The sequence below is a fragment of the Planococcus citri genome, chromosome 2, assembly GCF_950023065.1.
Source record: "Planococcus citri chromosome 2, ihPlaCitr1.1, whole genome shotgun sequence".
NCBI lineage: Eukaryota > Metazoa > Arthropoda > Insecta > Hemiptera > Pseudococcidae > Planococcus > Planococcus citri.
In genome coordinates this window covers 5,047,298-5,064,212 of record NC_088678.1, presented here as the reverse complement: position 1 = coordinate 5,064,212, position 16,915 = coordinate 5,047,298, and the positions used below count along the sequence as shown (strand labels likewise).

The window sequence follows — 16,915 nt, the reverse complement described above, 5'->3', positions numbered from 1 at the left end:
CCCACCCCTACCACCCATAGTTTGGGAAAACTAGTTAAAAATAAAACCAAAATGATCCAAACTCAAAATGGACCAAAAAAACAACTCAGCACTTCGTTGAAAAGTAAATTCAACACAAAATTTACGTAAACGAAAATTTATTTAATTACAGAGATCATTAAATTTTAAAAAATAGAAACGAACTCAAAAAAAACACACAACGTTGAGAAATAATATATGTAAACTTAACTTATCGTCGTCGTAGAGAAATGACATAATAAAACTCGAAAGTAATCTCACGACTTTACAAATCACTAAATCGACATCTCTGAGCAGTTGAGCTTCGATTACATACTTCTAATTGAATTAACTCGAATAACAGAAAAATTATTTCAGCATGTTAGATACAGGTAGCTGTTTTTTATATATAAAAACCATACGAATCGATGGCAATCGTAACCGGAAATAAAATAAAAATACCACCGAATTATTAACGTTGATTGTCGACAAACGATTATTCTCTCAAAAGCTTATAACGACGATGGTAACGTGAACAATGTAAACATAGTACGAGTAACATAAACAATCACACGCCAATACATATTAATAATTACCTAAAATATAAAACACATCGAATCATCAAATTACTTCCTTACAAACATTGAGGTGGGACATAGAGGCTTATTAAAATAAGTTCCTTAATAAAAAATAAAAATCAGTCGAATTTTGACAATAGAAAAGAAAAAAAACCCTTACATAGTAAACAAACAATTCGAGAATAGTGAAGAGTAGGTAGGTAAAGTAAAGGTATGGGTAAATAGGATTTATCACAAATGAAAGTTTTTTCTAATTGTACTGATCACCCAACATGGCGTACTGATCTACTTCTTCTAGCTCGCGAATTTCGGCATCCGTCGCTAAATTGGATATCTGTTTTTTCAATTTAGCCACCGTTAATGGTTTGAGCTTCTTCATCGTTTGCGAAATACTCAGAAAGAATAAGTCTAGGTCGTCCATTTGCGGGTACATTCGGTAGTCTTGGTTCATAGAAGCGTAACCGTTATCCAAGGCGTAGTACGAGCTGTTTTCTTTACATTTCCTTTTACGCGAATTGCCTGCGAATAGAATTTTTCAAAAATGATACATAAATTAGTACCCAATATCGTAAATTAAGTATTATTCGTGATTTGAAAATAGCGACACAGGTGAGATGTTTTTTTTTTCCTTTTTTTTTCAAAGAAAGGAGAATAGTATTCGCTCATCACTCGAACTTTGGTAAAACATGGAGGTCAAAAGTGATAATATTTTCGTCACTTTGAACATATTTGATTAAAAATTGTACTACAAAAAAGCCCATTTTCTCATTTCTGATGTTTGTAATCGTCAAAAGAACGCAATTTTCCAACTCAGCGCACCGAAAAAGCCTGAAATCGATACGTACGACGATTTTTTATCATTTTTCAACGTTCCTTCTCCTCTTCATGGGATCACCCTCCCCCTTTAGATTGAGTGATATCCCATTTGGATTTCACAGGGCACTTTTCTGGTCGTTGTTTGATCTTGTTCAACTTTCCTCAAGCAACTTGAAGTCGATTAAGGTAGATTTCCAAAAAAAAAAAAAAAAAAAAAAAAACAGGCGGTGGATTTTGACTAAATTCAGCAGAGACTTTGATTTTCAGTTGAAAGTTACTCATAAAAAATTTCGGCTACGGAAATGACCCAGGAGGGAAGATTTGACTATCCAAAGAGGGGGCATTTTTGGAAGAATCGTGGTTTTTTCGCTCCTGTTGCTACACAACCTGTTTTGAGTCTTGAGTCTCAAAAATGAAAATATTTAAGATTCTGCGACGATCTACGTTATTTTGCCTTCAAAATCCAAAACCGCTTTTAAGGTTCTACAGAGCGTTTAAAAATTTACAAATCGCTTATTTTAGGATAAATTTGTGTTTTTTGAAAAAAATTAACATTTTTTTTCATAACAAATATTTCGCATTAATCGTGTCAAAATATTGAAAGATATTATTCTTGAAACCGAGGAAATATTTCGGAACGCAGTGATGCCAATTTTTTGATAAATTTTGCCAACCTCAGATTAATTTTAAATTTTTTAATCCATTTCTTCTAAAAAAAATTATCACTTTAATTTTCCAATCATCTTTTTTTAGTAAATGGAATTCAATTCGGATTTAGTTTTCAATTAGGTACTATTTTTTGTGCATGGTCATTTGTTTTAATTCTTTTTAAATTGACAATTTTTTTTTCAATTATTACACGCTCATTTTTTGTTTAATTATTTTCATTGATTTTCCAAAATTTCAATTTTTTTTATTGCAGAATACATTTTTTTGAAGAATTCAATTTTTTAGTACCATTAACCCTTTCGGCTATGAGACGAACTGACGGATAAAACTTGAAGTGCTTTAAACTGAGTAAGGTCACTTGCTGCCCAGAACTCAAAATTTGCTGGAAATCACACATTCAGAAAGTATTCGTGTCACAAATGGCAATAAACCTTAAATTGACTATTTTTCCATTTATGACACCGAATACCATTATAAATCAAAATCAAGCCTTCTGAGGCATCTGATATTTCAATATGAAAATATTGATAACAAGCATTTTTGAAACTAGAAAAAAAGACATGCTAAAATAAAATAAGTTTGTGTAAAAAAAAGAAATTATTGAATGAAAACAAGGCATGCTACTTCAGATAGTTACTCAAACTGCAAATGTTCGAAGGCAATTGCTTGTGGGAGGATTAAAATTGATGGGAAAATCTTCGTGTTATAGAGAGCATTTTTCGAAATTTTGAAAACCCATGTCACAATTCAACGCTAATTTTCAATGAAATTCTGAAAAATATATATCATTTTCATTTTGTGACACATACGTCTCTCTTGAGGTGATTTGCTTGGGTGAGTAAGTCACCTCAGAAGATAACAAGGTGAAGTTTTGCGAGCATTTGAATTTTATGATAGATACTGTGTCATAATACAGCCCTCAATCTGTTTGTTCATAATGAGATGATGAAAATAAAATACGTATATCATGTTGTGAAATTACTGGAATTACTTTTTAGAAGTTATCTTACAGATATTGAATTCATTGAGCGCAGTCTTTATGACACAGTATCCATCATAAAATTCAAATGCTTGCAAAAGTTCACCTAGTCATCTTCTGAGGTGACTTACTCACCCAAGCAAATCACCTCAAGAGAGATGTATGTGTCAGAAAATGAAAATGATATCAGAATTTCATTGAAAATTAGCGTTGAATTGTGACATGGGTTTTCAAAATTTCAAAAAATGCTCTCTATAACACAAAGATTTTTCCATCAATTTTAATCCTCCCATAAGCAATCGCCTTCAAACATTTGCAGTTTGAATAACCATCTGAAGTCGCAAGCCTGGTTTTTCTTCAAAAATTTATTTTTTTAAGCAAACTTATTTTATTTTAGCTCATCTTTTTTTCAATTTTTAAAAATGCTTGTTATCAATATTTTCATATTGAAATATCAGATGCCTCAGAAGGCTTGATTTTGATTTATAATGCTATTCGGTGTCATAAATGAAAAAATAGTCAATTTAAGGTTTATTGCCATTTGTGACATGAATACTTTCTGAATGTGTGATTTCCAGCAAATTTTGAGTTCTGGGCAGCAAGTGACCTTACTCAGTTTAGAGCAATTCAAGTTTTATCCTTCAGTTCGTCTCATAGCCGAAAGGGTTAAGTATACTCCGTTGACATTTCAATTTTTTCAATTTTTAAAATTGATTTGAGAGGTTTTTTTCCCATGAATTATTTATATTGATTTTCCAAAATTGTTGATCAAGTTTTGCAATTTTGTTACAATTTTTCAGTGTTTCGAAGATTTTAGTGCCTGACATTTTAATTTCATCAAAATTTTAGTGTTTTTCATTATTTTTTTTTTCTTGCCGAATGAAAACTTTGAACTGGAAGCATTCAGAAAAGGCATTAAAATTGTAAAATAATTTTTCAAGAACCCAAAACCGAAACTCGACCGAAAAAAACAGAATTTTGAAAAAATATTCAAATTTTAAATCAATAAACTCCTCTTATAAAAAAACATTTTTTTCTCGAAACACGAATTTTTGGAAGCTTTTGCCCCAGACACTTTCGGAAAAAAGTGATTCAAATTCTAAAATTTCAAAACTCGTCCAAAAAAACTTCTCGCTCAAAAAACATTGTTTTTTCACTTCTCAAAATACAAATTTTCATGTTTTAGCCCTCGCATCGATCAAGCCTGTTTATACTTTTTTTTTGAAAATTGAAATTTCCAAAAAAAAAAAAATCATTAAGGCATTCTGAAAATTCGAAAAAGAAAAATTAATTTTTTAAACCTAAAAAAGATTTAATGAGGCTGCTAACCCCATCGAGTTCAGGATCAGGGTCAGGTTTTGAGCCAACATTTGTGAAAATTTAGGTTTTGAGTTGGTTGAGATTACCATTAAAACTTCATTTTTTTTGCAAAAAAATTGAATTGAAATCTCGAAAAAAATTTTGCATTAAATTAAAAATCAAATTCTACAAAGATGATCATCAAAATCGCCACAAAAATTCATCGGATTTCAACCATTTTTAAAATTCAGACCCAAAACCCCAAATCAAAGCTTAGTAAAATCACTTCGAGTCAACAACGTTGGATGAAAATGCTTTAAAATAAGACTGAAATGTTGCTCCTTTTGTGTTCTTTGTACTCGTTAGTGCCTTTTTCGGGTGAAAAATCGATAAAATTCCAATAATTACTAATAGGTACTTACTACGGGTACTTAGTTCTAAAAATCCAAAAAATTTTGTATATGTTTGAAAAAAATATTTAAAAAAACAGGACTAGAAAAACAAAAATAAAATTTCAGTTTTCACTTTTCAATTTTTTTTTCAGGGGATATTATGATGATGGGCGAGGGGGGCGTTGGATAATGAAAATTGAAAAACGATAACACATTGCCTGTTTTTTATCACATTGATATCAAATCCGATGTTAATTTTTGGTTTAAGGTCAAAATTTCGCTGATTGAAACCATTGAATGATTGGTGAGGGGGGGGGGAGATGGACAAAAATCGACATGTTACCAACACAACGACTAATGAGCCTCGCAAATAAGAAATTGCTCAGTTCGTATCGAATACACACTCACCGGTCGTGGTTTCTTCTTCCATTTTAATATGCGATACCGACAGGACTTGATCCGGTGACTCGATTTGGGTATCGTCGCTATCGAATAACATCTGACTGCCATCTTTAGGCTGGCAGATGAAAGGATCCAAAAACTTCAAGTGTTTTTCGAATTTGTACGGTTTGATTCTCAAACCATTGCCGGCTTTCTCCAGTTTGTTTAAAAACTTGACGTACGAGTCTCGGATCGATTTCCAGCGTTGCCTGATTTTTTCCACAGCTGTAGGTGGAAAAAAATGATCGGTTATAGATAGAAAAAAAAAATGAAAAAACATGTACGAAGTGACAAAATACTTATGTGAACGCATCAAAGCGGTTAAAAAGTAATCAACGTTGTGCTGTTGTGCTAAAATTAACGCTAGAGGATGGTTCATTCTGTTGGTAATTTATTTTTCAGAATGATATGGGACTGGTACCTTACAGTGGAAGTGGAATGGAAATACTAGGTACCTATGTTGGTGTGTAATTTACCTCGACTGGTAATCAGCCAGGAGCGTCATTATAGTTTATAGTAACTTACTCGTAGAAGACCTAATGTTTCATATTACTTCGTTCGCACATCCTCTAAATGACCAACAAAATTGAAATGGCAACAGCGAATCTAGAGAATAGAGATGTGTGAGGGGAACGAAGAGAGCTTCAAAATTGCCAAATGACATGAACTTTATGGATAAGAACCGAAAAAAACGAAATGAAAATTTCCCTCTCCTCATTCTCACTCAAAACGACGATACTGAATTTTTGTTGTTGAAATAATCCACGATTGAATTAATTTTTAAACCTAAAGGGGCAAAGGGTAGGGTTGATGATCTTGATCTACCTTGATTCTTCAATATTGCATGAGTAGGTAATTAGACTATTTTGTATTTCTCCCCATCGTGCAATGAAGCAATTTCATTTTGAAATCTTGTCGTTCGAAAGAGATCCCTATAGAAACCTTTTTGCCATCACAAACATGAATAAAAAAAAAAGAATTAGGAACCCTTTGAACGGTAAAACTAGCCATACTTGCTATGGTGCAATAAACTGGTTGTTTAGAAAATCTACTCGACCGTTGAAACGGCGTCGCCTCGTAGGGTGAGGTGAAGTCGAACCAATCTCGACAGTTGTTCTGACCTAGAAATATACCTGTTTTTTCAACCGACGTAGATTTTCCCCTTTGCAACAAAACCCTTTGCGAATTCTAGAAATTGATTGGACTCTGATAGTTGGAATACCTTCTTCGTGAGAGATCGTGCCCAAAAAATTTTGGCAATAAAGTGAGCATTTTTGCAATTTCTGACAAAAAAAAACTATTTTTGACAAAAAACGGGACCTTTGGGGGAATTACTTATTGGAAAAAAGTAGTATTTTTTCCGAGGCAAGAGCAAAACTACGACAATAAAAGTGAGACTTGAACAATTCTTGTAAAAATACGACTTTTTGGAATTTTCTACAAAAAATTACTTTACCATTTTAAAAAAAATTGTCATTTTTGAAAAAGCGGTAATTTTTGAAAAATTGTGATAAAAATGCAAGATTGTGACAATTTAAGCAAAAGGATAGGCTTTTTGATAATTTCCTGCAAAAAAGTTGAAATTTTCGACAATATTGTTTTGAAAAAGGGTAACTTTTTGGATTTTTTTGGACAATGAAAAAGCGAAATTTTGCATCAATTTTGCTAGAACACACGTTTTTGTTAATTTTTTGCAAAAAGCAAGGCATTTTTGACGAGAAGCAAGAATTTATGACAAATTTGGACGAAGAAGGAAAGTAGTACATATGTACTTTTTTGCAATTTTCGTCAAAAAACAGACAATTTTGAATAGGTAAAAAATGGGATATTTTTGAATTTTCTGCAAAAATGACAAATTCTTAGCGATTTTTCTAGACAGCGAAAATGTTTGAAATTGTTGAAAAACCGACAATTTTATGATTTTTTTGACAAGAATCCAAATTTTTAGTCAAGTGCCAAAAAACAAAAAAATATATTTCGCAGTTCCCATCGAAAAAACCAGACTTCTGAAGAATTTTTTCTAGAAAACAGTGAGACTTTTGGAATTTCCAGCAATTTTCAGCAAAAAGACGACTATTTTTAATCAATTTCCTTGGAAGCAAAAATTGTTGACATTTTTGAAAAACACAGAATTTTTGATAAAAAGTAAGACTCCCATAATTTTAGCAACAGCAGAAACGGTTATTTATGGCAATATCAAACGAAAAAGCTGGACTTAATTTTTTGACAATTTTTCGCCAAAGCTAAAACATGAAAAAATCACTACTTTTTTCAGCAATCTTTCCACTCGAACCCCCCCCCCCCCCCTATTCCCACAGTTGAAGCCAAATTTGTCACACGAAAATTTTCAATAAAATTGAAATTGGAAGAAAATTTATATATACAAAGTATTTTTTAATGTCAATTAACATTAATTTCTCGCAAAAGCGATACTTTTGGGAATTTTTAGGAACATTTTTTTGACAATTTTTGGAATTTTCCGCAAAAAAACGAAATTTTTTAGCAGTTATAGCAAAAATTAAGACTTTATTTGACAACTTCGACAAAAGGTAAGATTTTTTGCTACTTTTGGCAGAAAGCAAGGCTTTGCAGAGGTGTCGAGAGAGCCGATGCAGGTCTGTGGCAAATATCGTGTTGGGTCTCATTTCTGAAGCAGAAGCTATCTTGTGGTTGATTGTGGGGAGGGGGGGGGGTGTCACCTGAAAATTCGTCAACTGATGTGGAGAAAAATATAAATATTGCCCATTGATAAAATATTAATAGGTACGACTTATGAAAATTTTTATCTTCTTTTTTGGGTTTTTGGAGGCCTCGAAAGTGAAATTTGTTCATTTCGAAATGGGGAATTTCAAGTCGTTTTGGAGCCTCCGGCGACTTTTTGAACATTCCTGAAGCCTCCAGCAGATTTTGAAACTATATAGAATTTCACAAAATTTCATCAAATGGAGATGGAAAGCTGAAATTTACTCTACACTCCAATTTCAATACCCTCTGAAGACGACTTCAAGTGGATTCAAGTAATTTTAGAGCCTCCAGCAACTTTTTTGAAAATTACTGGAGCCTCCAGTAGATTTTTGAAACTTGAAATTTCCCCAAAATTTCATCAAAATGAGATGGAGAGTCGAAAATTCATTCTGCAAACTATTTCAATACTCTACGAAGTTGACTTCTGGTGGATTTCAAGTCGTTTTGAAGCATTCGGCGACTTTTTGAAGGTTGTATGGCGTTTTTTTTGGAAAATTGAAATTTCTTAAAAGTAGCTGAAAGCTTCAAAACCATTTGAAACCACCATGTAGTCTGCGAAGTAAATTTCAGCTTGCCAACTCCATTTGATAAATTAATGTTGCGGGAATTTCAAGTTTCAAAAATCTATTGGAGGCACCAGTAATTTTCAAAAATGTCGCTGGAGGCTCTAGAATGACTGGAACCCACCTGAAGTCGTCTTCAGAGGGTGTTAAAATTGGAGTGTAGAGTAAACTTCAGCTTTCCATCTCCATTTGATGAAATTTGTTGTGAAAATTCAAAGTTTCAAAAATCTACTGGAGGCTTTAGGAATTTTCAAAAAGTCGCTAGAGGCTCCAAAACTACTTGAAATTTCCCTGCAGTACTTCGTAGCGTATTGAAATTAGTTTTTAGAATAAATTTCAGCTTTACAACTCCAATTAGATGGAATTTTGTGGGAATTTCGAGTTTCAAAAATCTGCTGTAGGCTCCAAGAACTACTCAAAACGGGTTGAAACCGTTTCCAATCGATTTGGCATGTCGAAAATAAGGTATATCCCAAATTTCAGCTTTTTTGGTCAATTTAGTAAAATTTTGATCTTTTCCCTCATTTTTAGCCTAAATTGGATTTTCAAAAATTCACCAAAAATCGAAAAACGCACTTAAGCACTTGAAAATTAGACAGGTGATAAATTTTTACATGATCCTTCGATCTACCTTTGTAAGGTTAGAAAAATTTCGTGCAAGTCCTATGTTGAAACGCAAAATCTGCGATTTCGGCTGAACTGTCAATCAAAATGGCCGCCATTTTGTAAGTAAGGCCAACTTTTTTTTGGGCAAGTTTGCTTTAAAATGTTTCTTAGGATGTCCCCTTTAAGAAAAAAGTTGTCCCGGAGGATGGGGGGGGGGTGTAATTACTCATATTGTCATATGCCGGACTAATAGCAACGACCAACAGCTGATCGTAGGTATTCAATTTGAAGAAATCAAAGATGGAAAGAGAAAGAGGTAGGAAAATGTGTACAAGACAAACCACAAAATAGGGTATGAAGAGCGCAACATTCTTCACTCATCCGAAGACCAAAACGGAGAGAGGGAAGGGAAGGGAAGGGAAGGGAAGGGAAGGGAAGGGAGCGGTGCTCTTTTAGCTTGAAATTGATTCGAATATTATACAGTATTATTTATAATTTTGTTCCAACTCGTTTTTGGAATGGGAATCAATACAGTCGGACTACCAGGTACACAAAATAGACCCGAAGGACCGAACCAGGGGCGAATAGGGCTTCAAAATTGAAAAGATGGATCCCTATTCTAGCCCAGTCAAATAGCAGAAAAAAAATAGGTGAACCCAAACATTATTGCGATCAAAAGTTTTTTTGGTGAATATTGTCTAGGGTGGTATGCTGAACAACATACTAAAAAGTCCCCGCTCCTACCCCACGAGCTAAACCCCCCCCCCCCCCATAGTGGATCAAAGCCTCCCAAAGTCAGTTTTTCGTCAAGAACTCCTGAAATATTGAATTTTGAGTAAAATGAGCTCAGTGATCATTTCATCTCCTCTCGAATAAGTATCAAATGAGCTATCGACCAACTCCCTAGCCTCAAGGGGAGTGGCGCTACGACCCCTCAAAGTGACGTGATTTTAATAATTTTACCTACATTTTATGACTTGGGACTTGTAACCTGTTCTAATTGATAAAATGAAGTCAAACTTGAGGAATGGGATTATTTTGGGAGCTATAGTTGACCCTTGGAGTGGAGAGGGTCAAAGTTGAAAATTACAAAAAGGTCATTTTTTTGGAGGGGCATAACATGACCCCAAATGGATGAAAAGGGTCCAAAATCATACCATCGGACAGTACCCCATCTGTGATCAACATATCCGAATTTCAGCTTCCTAGGTCATCCCCACCCCATTTAAAGCGGAATTAAGGTGAAAATCCCCTTATTTTGCCCCTATTTTCGGTTTTTTCCATCTTAAGAGGAGTGGGGATGACCTAGGAAGCCGAAATTTGGATATGTTGTTCACAGATGGGGTACTGCCCGATGGTATGATTTTGGACCTTTTTCATCCATTTGGGGTCATGTTATGCCCCTCCAAAAAAATGACCTTTCTGTAATTTTCAACTTTGACCCTCCCCACTCCAGGGGTCAACTCTAGCTCCCAAAATAATCCCATTCCCCAAGTTTGACTTCATTTTATCAATTAGAACAGGTTACAAGTCCCAAGTCATAAAATGTAGGTAAAATTATTAAAATCACGTCACTTTGAGGGGTCGTAGCGCCACCCCCCTTGAGGCTAGGGAGTTGGTCGATAGCTCATTTGATAGGTATTGGAGAGGAGATGAAATGATCACTGAGCTCATTTTACTCAAAATTCAATATTTCAGGAGTTCTTGACGAAAAACTGATTTTGGGGGGCTTTGATCCACTGTGGGGGGGGGTCAGCTCGTGGGGTAGGAGCGGGGACTTTTAGTATGTTTTTCTTGTTCAGCATACCACCCTAAAAAACCTTTGATCGCAATAATGTTTGGGTCAAATTGCATTTCGACTGGGCTATTCCCTATCTATACCATTGAAGTATTGCATAACACAACTCACTAGCAACAAAATCAACGTGAGGTACAACTACATACATACAAGACGTAAACTCTACAGAGTACAGACACGTATGTATAATTACGTGGTTAAGAAGACGTATAAAGCGTGTAGGTACTCGTATTTTGCTGGTGAAGTGAAACTGAAAACAACAGTGTGTCGAACAGTCATCACCTCTCCACTCCACCGCCACACCACAGTACAAAAACACAGGATGATGAGATGATGAGAAGAGCAATAACAGCAACAACATCATCAGCGACACTTACGTTCATTCGTATCCAAACATTGTCTGACGGCTTCCCACGCTTCGGCTTTAATTTCAGTACTCTTGTAATCGCTTCTCATGTGATTATACAATACTGGATGCTGCGAAACGACCGTAATCAGTTTCTCATCGTACGAAGTCATGATTTCTGTTGGCTTTCGCGGCTGCTGAAAACCGAAAAAGCGTATTTTTTCACTTTTACGATTACGAACGACGACGATAGGGCAGCACAGAGCACAGAGAGCGTGAAAAAATAAACTAAAAATCACGCGCGTTCGCCATTAAACGTATACAGACTGATGAGAAGAAAATCGCCATCGACGCGGCTCGCGTTCCCGGCTACAAAACGACGCTCCGCACGCCAGCGTATTTTTTGTGCGCGCGCATAATTCGTTGGGTACTTTTGTCACGTTCGAGCGTACCATTATATCCTTTACGCGTGTTTCTCTCCGTGTAGTTTCGATTATTCCCCATCGACGTCGTCGACGGTCGACCGTCAACGACGGCGACGAACCGTCGGCGTCGGCCGCCAGCCGCAGTTCGCGGGCCGCAGCGTGAACCCCGCCAGGCCGCCAACGATGTCGAGCAGATAGGCACCTACCTACCCACCTACCTACCTAACTTACACGTACATATTATGTTGGCTAATCGTGCCCATAAATAACAACCAACGAACCAACTTCATATTGTAGCACCATAATGATTATGTACAGGCGTTCTAGACGCGTAAAATGACGAGAATTCCATTCCAAGAGGTCTCGCGAATTCAGCTACAATAATATGGAGCAGGCCTCGATTCCTCAAATCGTGTACTCGTAAATACACTTGGAAATCACATGTTGACAGCGGCGTTGCCACCGCTACCATCCGCCTGCCCGCCAGCCGAGTGCCTCTGAGCTCTGATAGCAGCAGCCGGCGTCATAGCCTAGCTTACCATAAATAAAATTCGCTGTGAGTAATTGTATGTAACTTGTGGTATGGTGTGTTGTTTTGAGAACACAACTGGCGTCGTTAGTTAAACTGGCAAGTGACGACTAATAAATGAATCTCTAAATACGTGAGAAATATTGCGCACAACGTACGCTTGAGTACTCAAATTCATTTTTCAAGTCTGCAAGAGTTCTTCTTATCTAACTTCTTCTAGCTCATGTAGATGTATGGAGGGTAGCGAAATTGGCAGAGGCAGAGGGATAGCAACACTAACGACTTCACTGAACCGAGCTATCCCATCACTCTCTGGAATTCCTGCTGGAATTTGAAAACACCAACGATGCTCGATGGTTCCGAGAATTCTTCGTGATTGAAGGTTTCTGTCATGCTCAAATAGGTTTCTTCGTTTCACAGCAAAGCAGAAAGGTATTATTGTCATCATTCAAATACCAAAGTATGAATATCTTATCGTTATCTTCTTGCTGTGCAATGTGCACCATTTTCTTCTTCTCACTGTCTGGAACACAGATGGTTTTTCAATATTTCAGTCAAGACGACGACGACGATGTTGATGGGAGCTATCATTAGTAAAACGAGTTCCCAACGTACAGATGTTTCTCCTTCTAGGAACTTCGTTCCTTGGACAAGGTGTTCAAAAAATTCGAAGATATATTTTGGAACGCACGTGGAGCGAATTTTTTGGTTGTTAGTGCCAACTTCGAATAAATATCCTAATAGTCGAGGAGCCCGCATAAGGATCTATTGCACCCCCTCGTCGATCCTCCGAGACGACTTTTTTCTTAAAGGGGGAGTCCTAAGGAACATTTATAGCCCTTGTCCTTAGAAAAAAAGTGGCCCTACTTACAAAATGGTGGCCATTTTGATTGACAGGTCAGCCGGAATCGGAGATTTTGGGTTCCAACAAAGGACTAGCACGAAATTTTTCAAACCGTATAAAGGTAGATCGAAAGATCAGGCGAAAATTCATCACCTGTCAAAATTTCAAGTGCTAAAGTGACTTTTTCGATTTTTGGTGAATTTTTGAAAATCAAATTTAGGCCAAAAATGAGGTAAAAAATCAAAACTTTACCAAATTGACCAAGAAAGCTGAAATTTGGGATGTACCCTATTTTCGACATGCCAAATCGATTGGAAACGGTTTCAAACCGGTTTGAACAGTTCTGGAGCCTCCAGAAGATTTTTGAAACTCGAAATTCCCATAAAATTTCATCAAATGAACTTGGAAAGCCGAAATTTACTCTGCAAACTAATTTCAATACGCTACGAAGTCGACTGCAGGTCGATTTTAAGTCGTTTTGGAGCCTCCAGCGACTTTTTGAAAATTACTGGAGCCTCCAGCAGATTTTTTAAACTTGAAATTTTCTCAAAACGTCATCAAACGGAGATGGAAAGCCGAAATTTACTCTACACTCCAATTTCAACACCCTGTGATCACGACTTCTGATGGGTTAAAGTCATTTTGGAGCCTCCCTCGACTTTTTGAAAATTACTGGAGCCTCCAGTAGATTTTTGAAACTTGAAATTTTCCAAAATTTCTACAAAATGGAGATGGAAAGCTGAAATTCATTCTGCAAACTAATTTCAATACGCTACGAAATCGACTGCTGGTGGATTTTTAGTCGTTTTGGAGCCTCCAGCGACTTTTTAAAAGGTTGTATGGCGTTTTTTGGAAAATTGAAATTTCCAAAAAGTTGCTGGAAGCTTCAAAACCATTTGAAATCACAATGTAGACGACTTTATATCGTATTGAAATTAGTTGGTGAAATAAATTTGACAGGTCAGCCGAAATCGAAGTTTTTGCGTTGCAACAAAGGACTTGCACGAAATTTTATAAACCGTACAAAGGTAGATCGAATCATCAGGCTAAAATTCATCTCCTGTCAAAATTTCAAGTGCTAAAGTGCCTTTTTCGATTTTTGGTGAATTTTTAAAAATCAAATTTAGGCCAGAAATGAGGTAAAAAAATCAAAATTTTACCAAATTGACCAAGAAAGCTGAAATTTGGGATATACCCTATTTTCAACATGCCAAATCGATTGGAAACGGTTTCAAACCGTTTTGAGCAGTTCTGGAGCGTCCAGAAGATTTTTGAAACTTGAAATTCCCACAAAATTTCGTCACATGGAGTTGGAAAGCCGAAATTCATTCTGCAAACTAATTTCAATACGCTACGAAGTCGACTGCAGGTCGATTTTAAGTCGTTTTGGAGCCTCTAGCGACTTTTTGAAAATTACTGGAGCCTCCGGCAGATTTTTGAAACTTTAAATTTCCTCAAAACGTCATCAAACGGAGATGGAAAGCCAACATTTACTCTACACTCCAATTTCAACACCCTGTGAAGACGGCTTCTGGTGGGTTAAAGTCATTTTGGATCCTCCAGCGAGTTTTTAAAAATTACTGGAGTCTCCGCCAGATTTTTGAAACTTGAAATAACCACAACATTCTATCAAATGGAGTTAGTTAGGTAAAAAGCATTACAATTTAAGAAAAAATATCGCAAGAATTGAAAAAAAAACTCACGAAATTCAACATAAAATTTCGAAAACTTCACAAAAATTTAGACACAAACAAACCACGAAAATTCGGGGAAATTCGTCGAAAAGTTGGAAAATAAAATCAATAAGAATTCAAAAGAATAAAACTTGAAAAAAAAATCGAGAAATCCTCAAAAAAATTCCAAATGAAACCATCAAGTCTCAAAGTCCATAAAAACTCAAAAAAACTCGAAAAAAAAATCTGTAAACAGAAGAATTTCACAAAAATTCAAGCAGAAAAAATTGATAAAAATAAATCTTGAAAATTCAAGAAAAAAGGTTTCGCCCAAATTAAGAACAAAAATTCAGGCAGAAAAACGAATCAATAAAATTTAAAACAAAATTATGGAAATGATGAAAACGGAAAACTCTCGAAAATTCAATTCAGCAGAAATCACGAGGATCAAAATTAGGTATAAATTCGGAAATTAATCAAAAAAATTTTGAGAAAAATCATTTTTAAAAAAATGTCTAGCAAAACTCGAGAGGATTCAACAAAAAAAAAATAAAAAATAATTCGAACTTGAAAAGCAAAAAATTGTTCAAAGAGAGAGGAAATCCGGAGGACTTTTTCTCATAACTGGAAGGGAAGAGGAAAAGAGAGAGAGGGATCAACGAATGAAACATATCAAGATGCAGAAAAATCCATCACGGTCATCAAATCTTGAAGAAGCAAAAAAAATATCAAAATTGAAACGGAATCATGATTTTTGCAAGAAGAAAAATCACAATTCCACAAAAATGTGAGCAAAAGAATCACTCGTTTTCTTAAAGCACGAAACTAAAAAAAAAAAAAACTGTTAAAATAAAAAAAATTCAGTCAAAATTTAAGCAAAAAAATGACCACAATCTAGAACAAAACTATAGAATCGTGAAAATTCAAAGTTAAAAAATCTGTCAAAACTGCAGAAACTTCACCAAAATTTGAAAAGAGAAAAAAAATGGAAATTCCGAGAAAATCGTCGAAAAACTTGAAAAAAGATAACTCGCGAAAATTCAAAAAAATCATACCCGTCAGAATAGGGAAAAATCTATAAAAATTCAAAAGAAAACTCGCCAAATCGACGAAGAAAAAAATTCACAAAATTCAAAAAAAGCCATCGAACCGAAATAAGGAGAAATTTCGACTATATTTGAGCAATAAAATCAAACACAAAGTCACAAACTCGAGGGAAATTTTTTATGAAAAAATCACGAGAATTCGAGGTGATGAAAATTCGGCAAAAATTCATCAAAATTCAGAGCAAAATCATGGAAAAATTATTTTGGAAAAAAATCACCATCAAAATTCTAGATATAGAAATCAATCAAAACAGGAGAAAACCCACTAAAAACCATCGATAAATTCAAAATAATAATACCTGTCGAAATTGGAAAATCCTTAAGTACATTTCAAAAGAAAAATCATCAAAACTGAAAAAATAAAATTCGTAACGCTGAAAAAGCAATGATGCCATTTAAATAAAAACATTTTTTTTCCGAAGAATTTTGGATAAAATTTTGAAAAAAATGGAAATTTGAGAAAAAACTTGGAAAAAGTAACTTTTAGTAACCAACATTTCAAAACAGTAACCAAACGAGTACAATCCCTGTTGATGATGCTTCTATCACGCTTCTCAGTAAAAGTAATTCCACGCTCCAGCTTCATTTCACAAAATTTGGAGGAAGACTTCAAAACTACATACGCATAATATTATGTAAATTCTTATCTCATTTCATCGACTCTGTTCTATGTATTATGAGAAAATCTTCACCTCTTTTTCATCATAACATAAAGAACAATTTTTCGTTCAATAAAATGTTTTTTGGACCCATCCTCGCCTTGTGTTCATTAGAAAAACGAGTCAGAATCGATTCAAACTGCAGACTATTCAAGCTTCGTAACGAGTATTTCTATACAGCAAACACAAGCGTCATTCAAATTTGAAAAAAACTGATTCTCTTTCGCCATTTTTAGCTCGACGAAGCTCGAATGATGACTAACTGTATACCAAATGTATTGAAATATCTACGATAAATTCATCATTCTCGCTACATAAATCGTCGAACGAATACGAAAATAATTTCGAATATTCTTGAAATAACACATTTCGGTTATTTTTTTACGTACACATGATAAATGTACGTACATAAAAAACTAATCGTGGCAAGCAGTCGACGTCGTAGTACGA

General features: G+C 35.1%; 1 protein-coding gene across 1 annotated transcript; it reads right to left on the bottom strand.

Annotated features, from left to right (window-relative positions):
* Positions 1-120: 120 nt before the first annotated feature.
* Positions 121-12,044, bottom strand: LOC135834298 (transcription factor Adf-1-like). Its single transcript, XM_065348146.1, has 3 exons — positions 11,261-12,044; positions 5,139-5,396; positions 121-1,094 (listed from the first exon to the last, which is right to left on the bottom strand). Exons 1-3 carry the CDS (start codon positions 11,400-11,402, stop codon positions 826-828), a joined length of 669 nt encoding a protein of 222 aa, XP_065204218.1. The 5' UTR covers positions 11,403-12,044; the 3' UTR covers positions 121-825.
* Between the last annotated feature and the right edge of the window lie 4,871 nt (positions 12,045-16,915).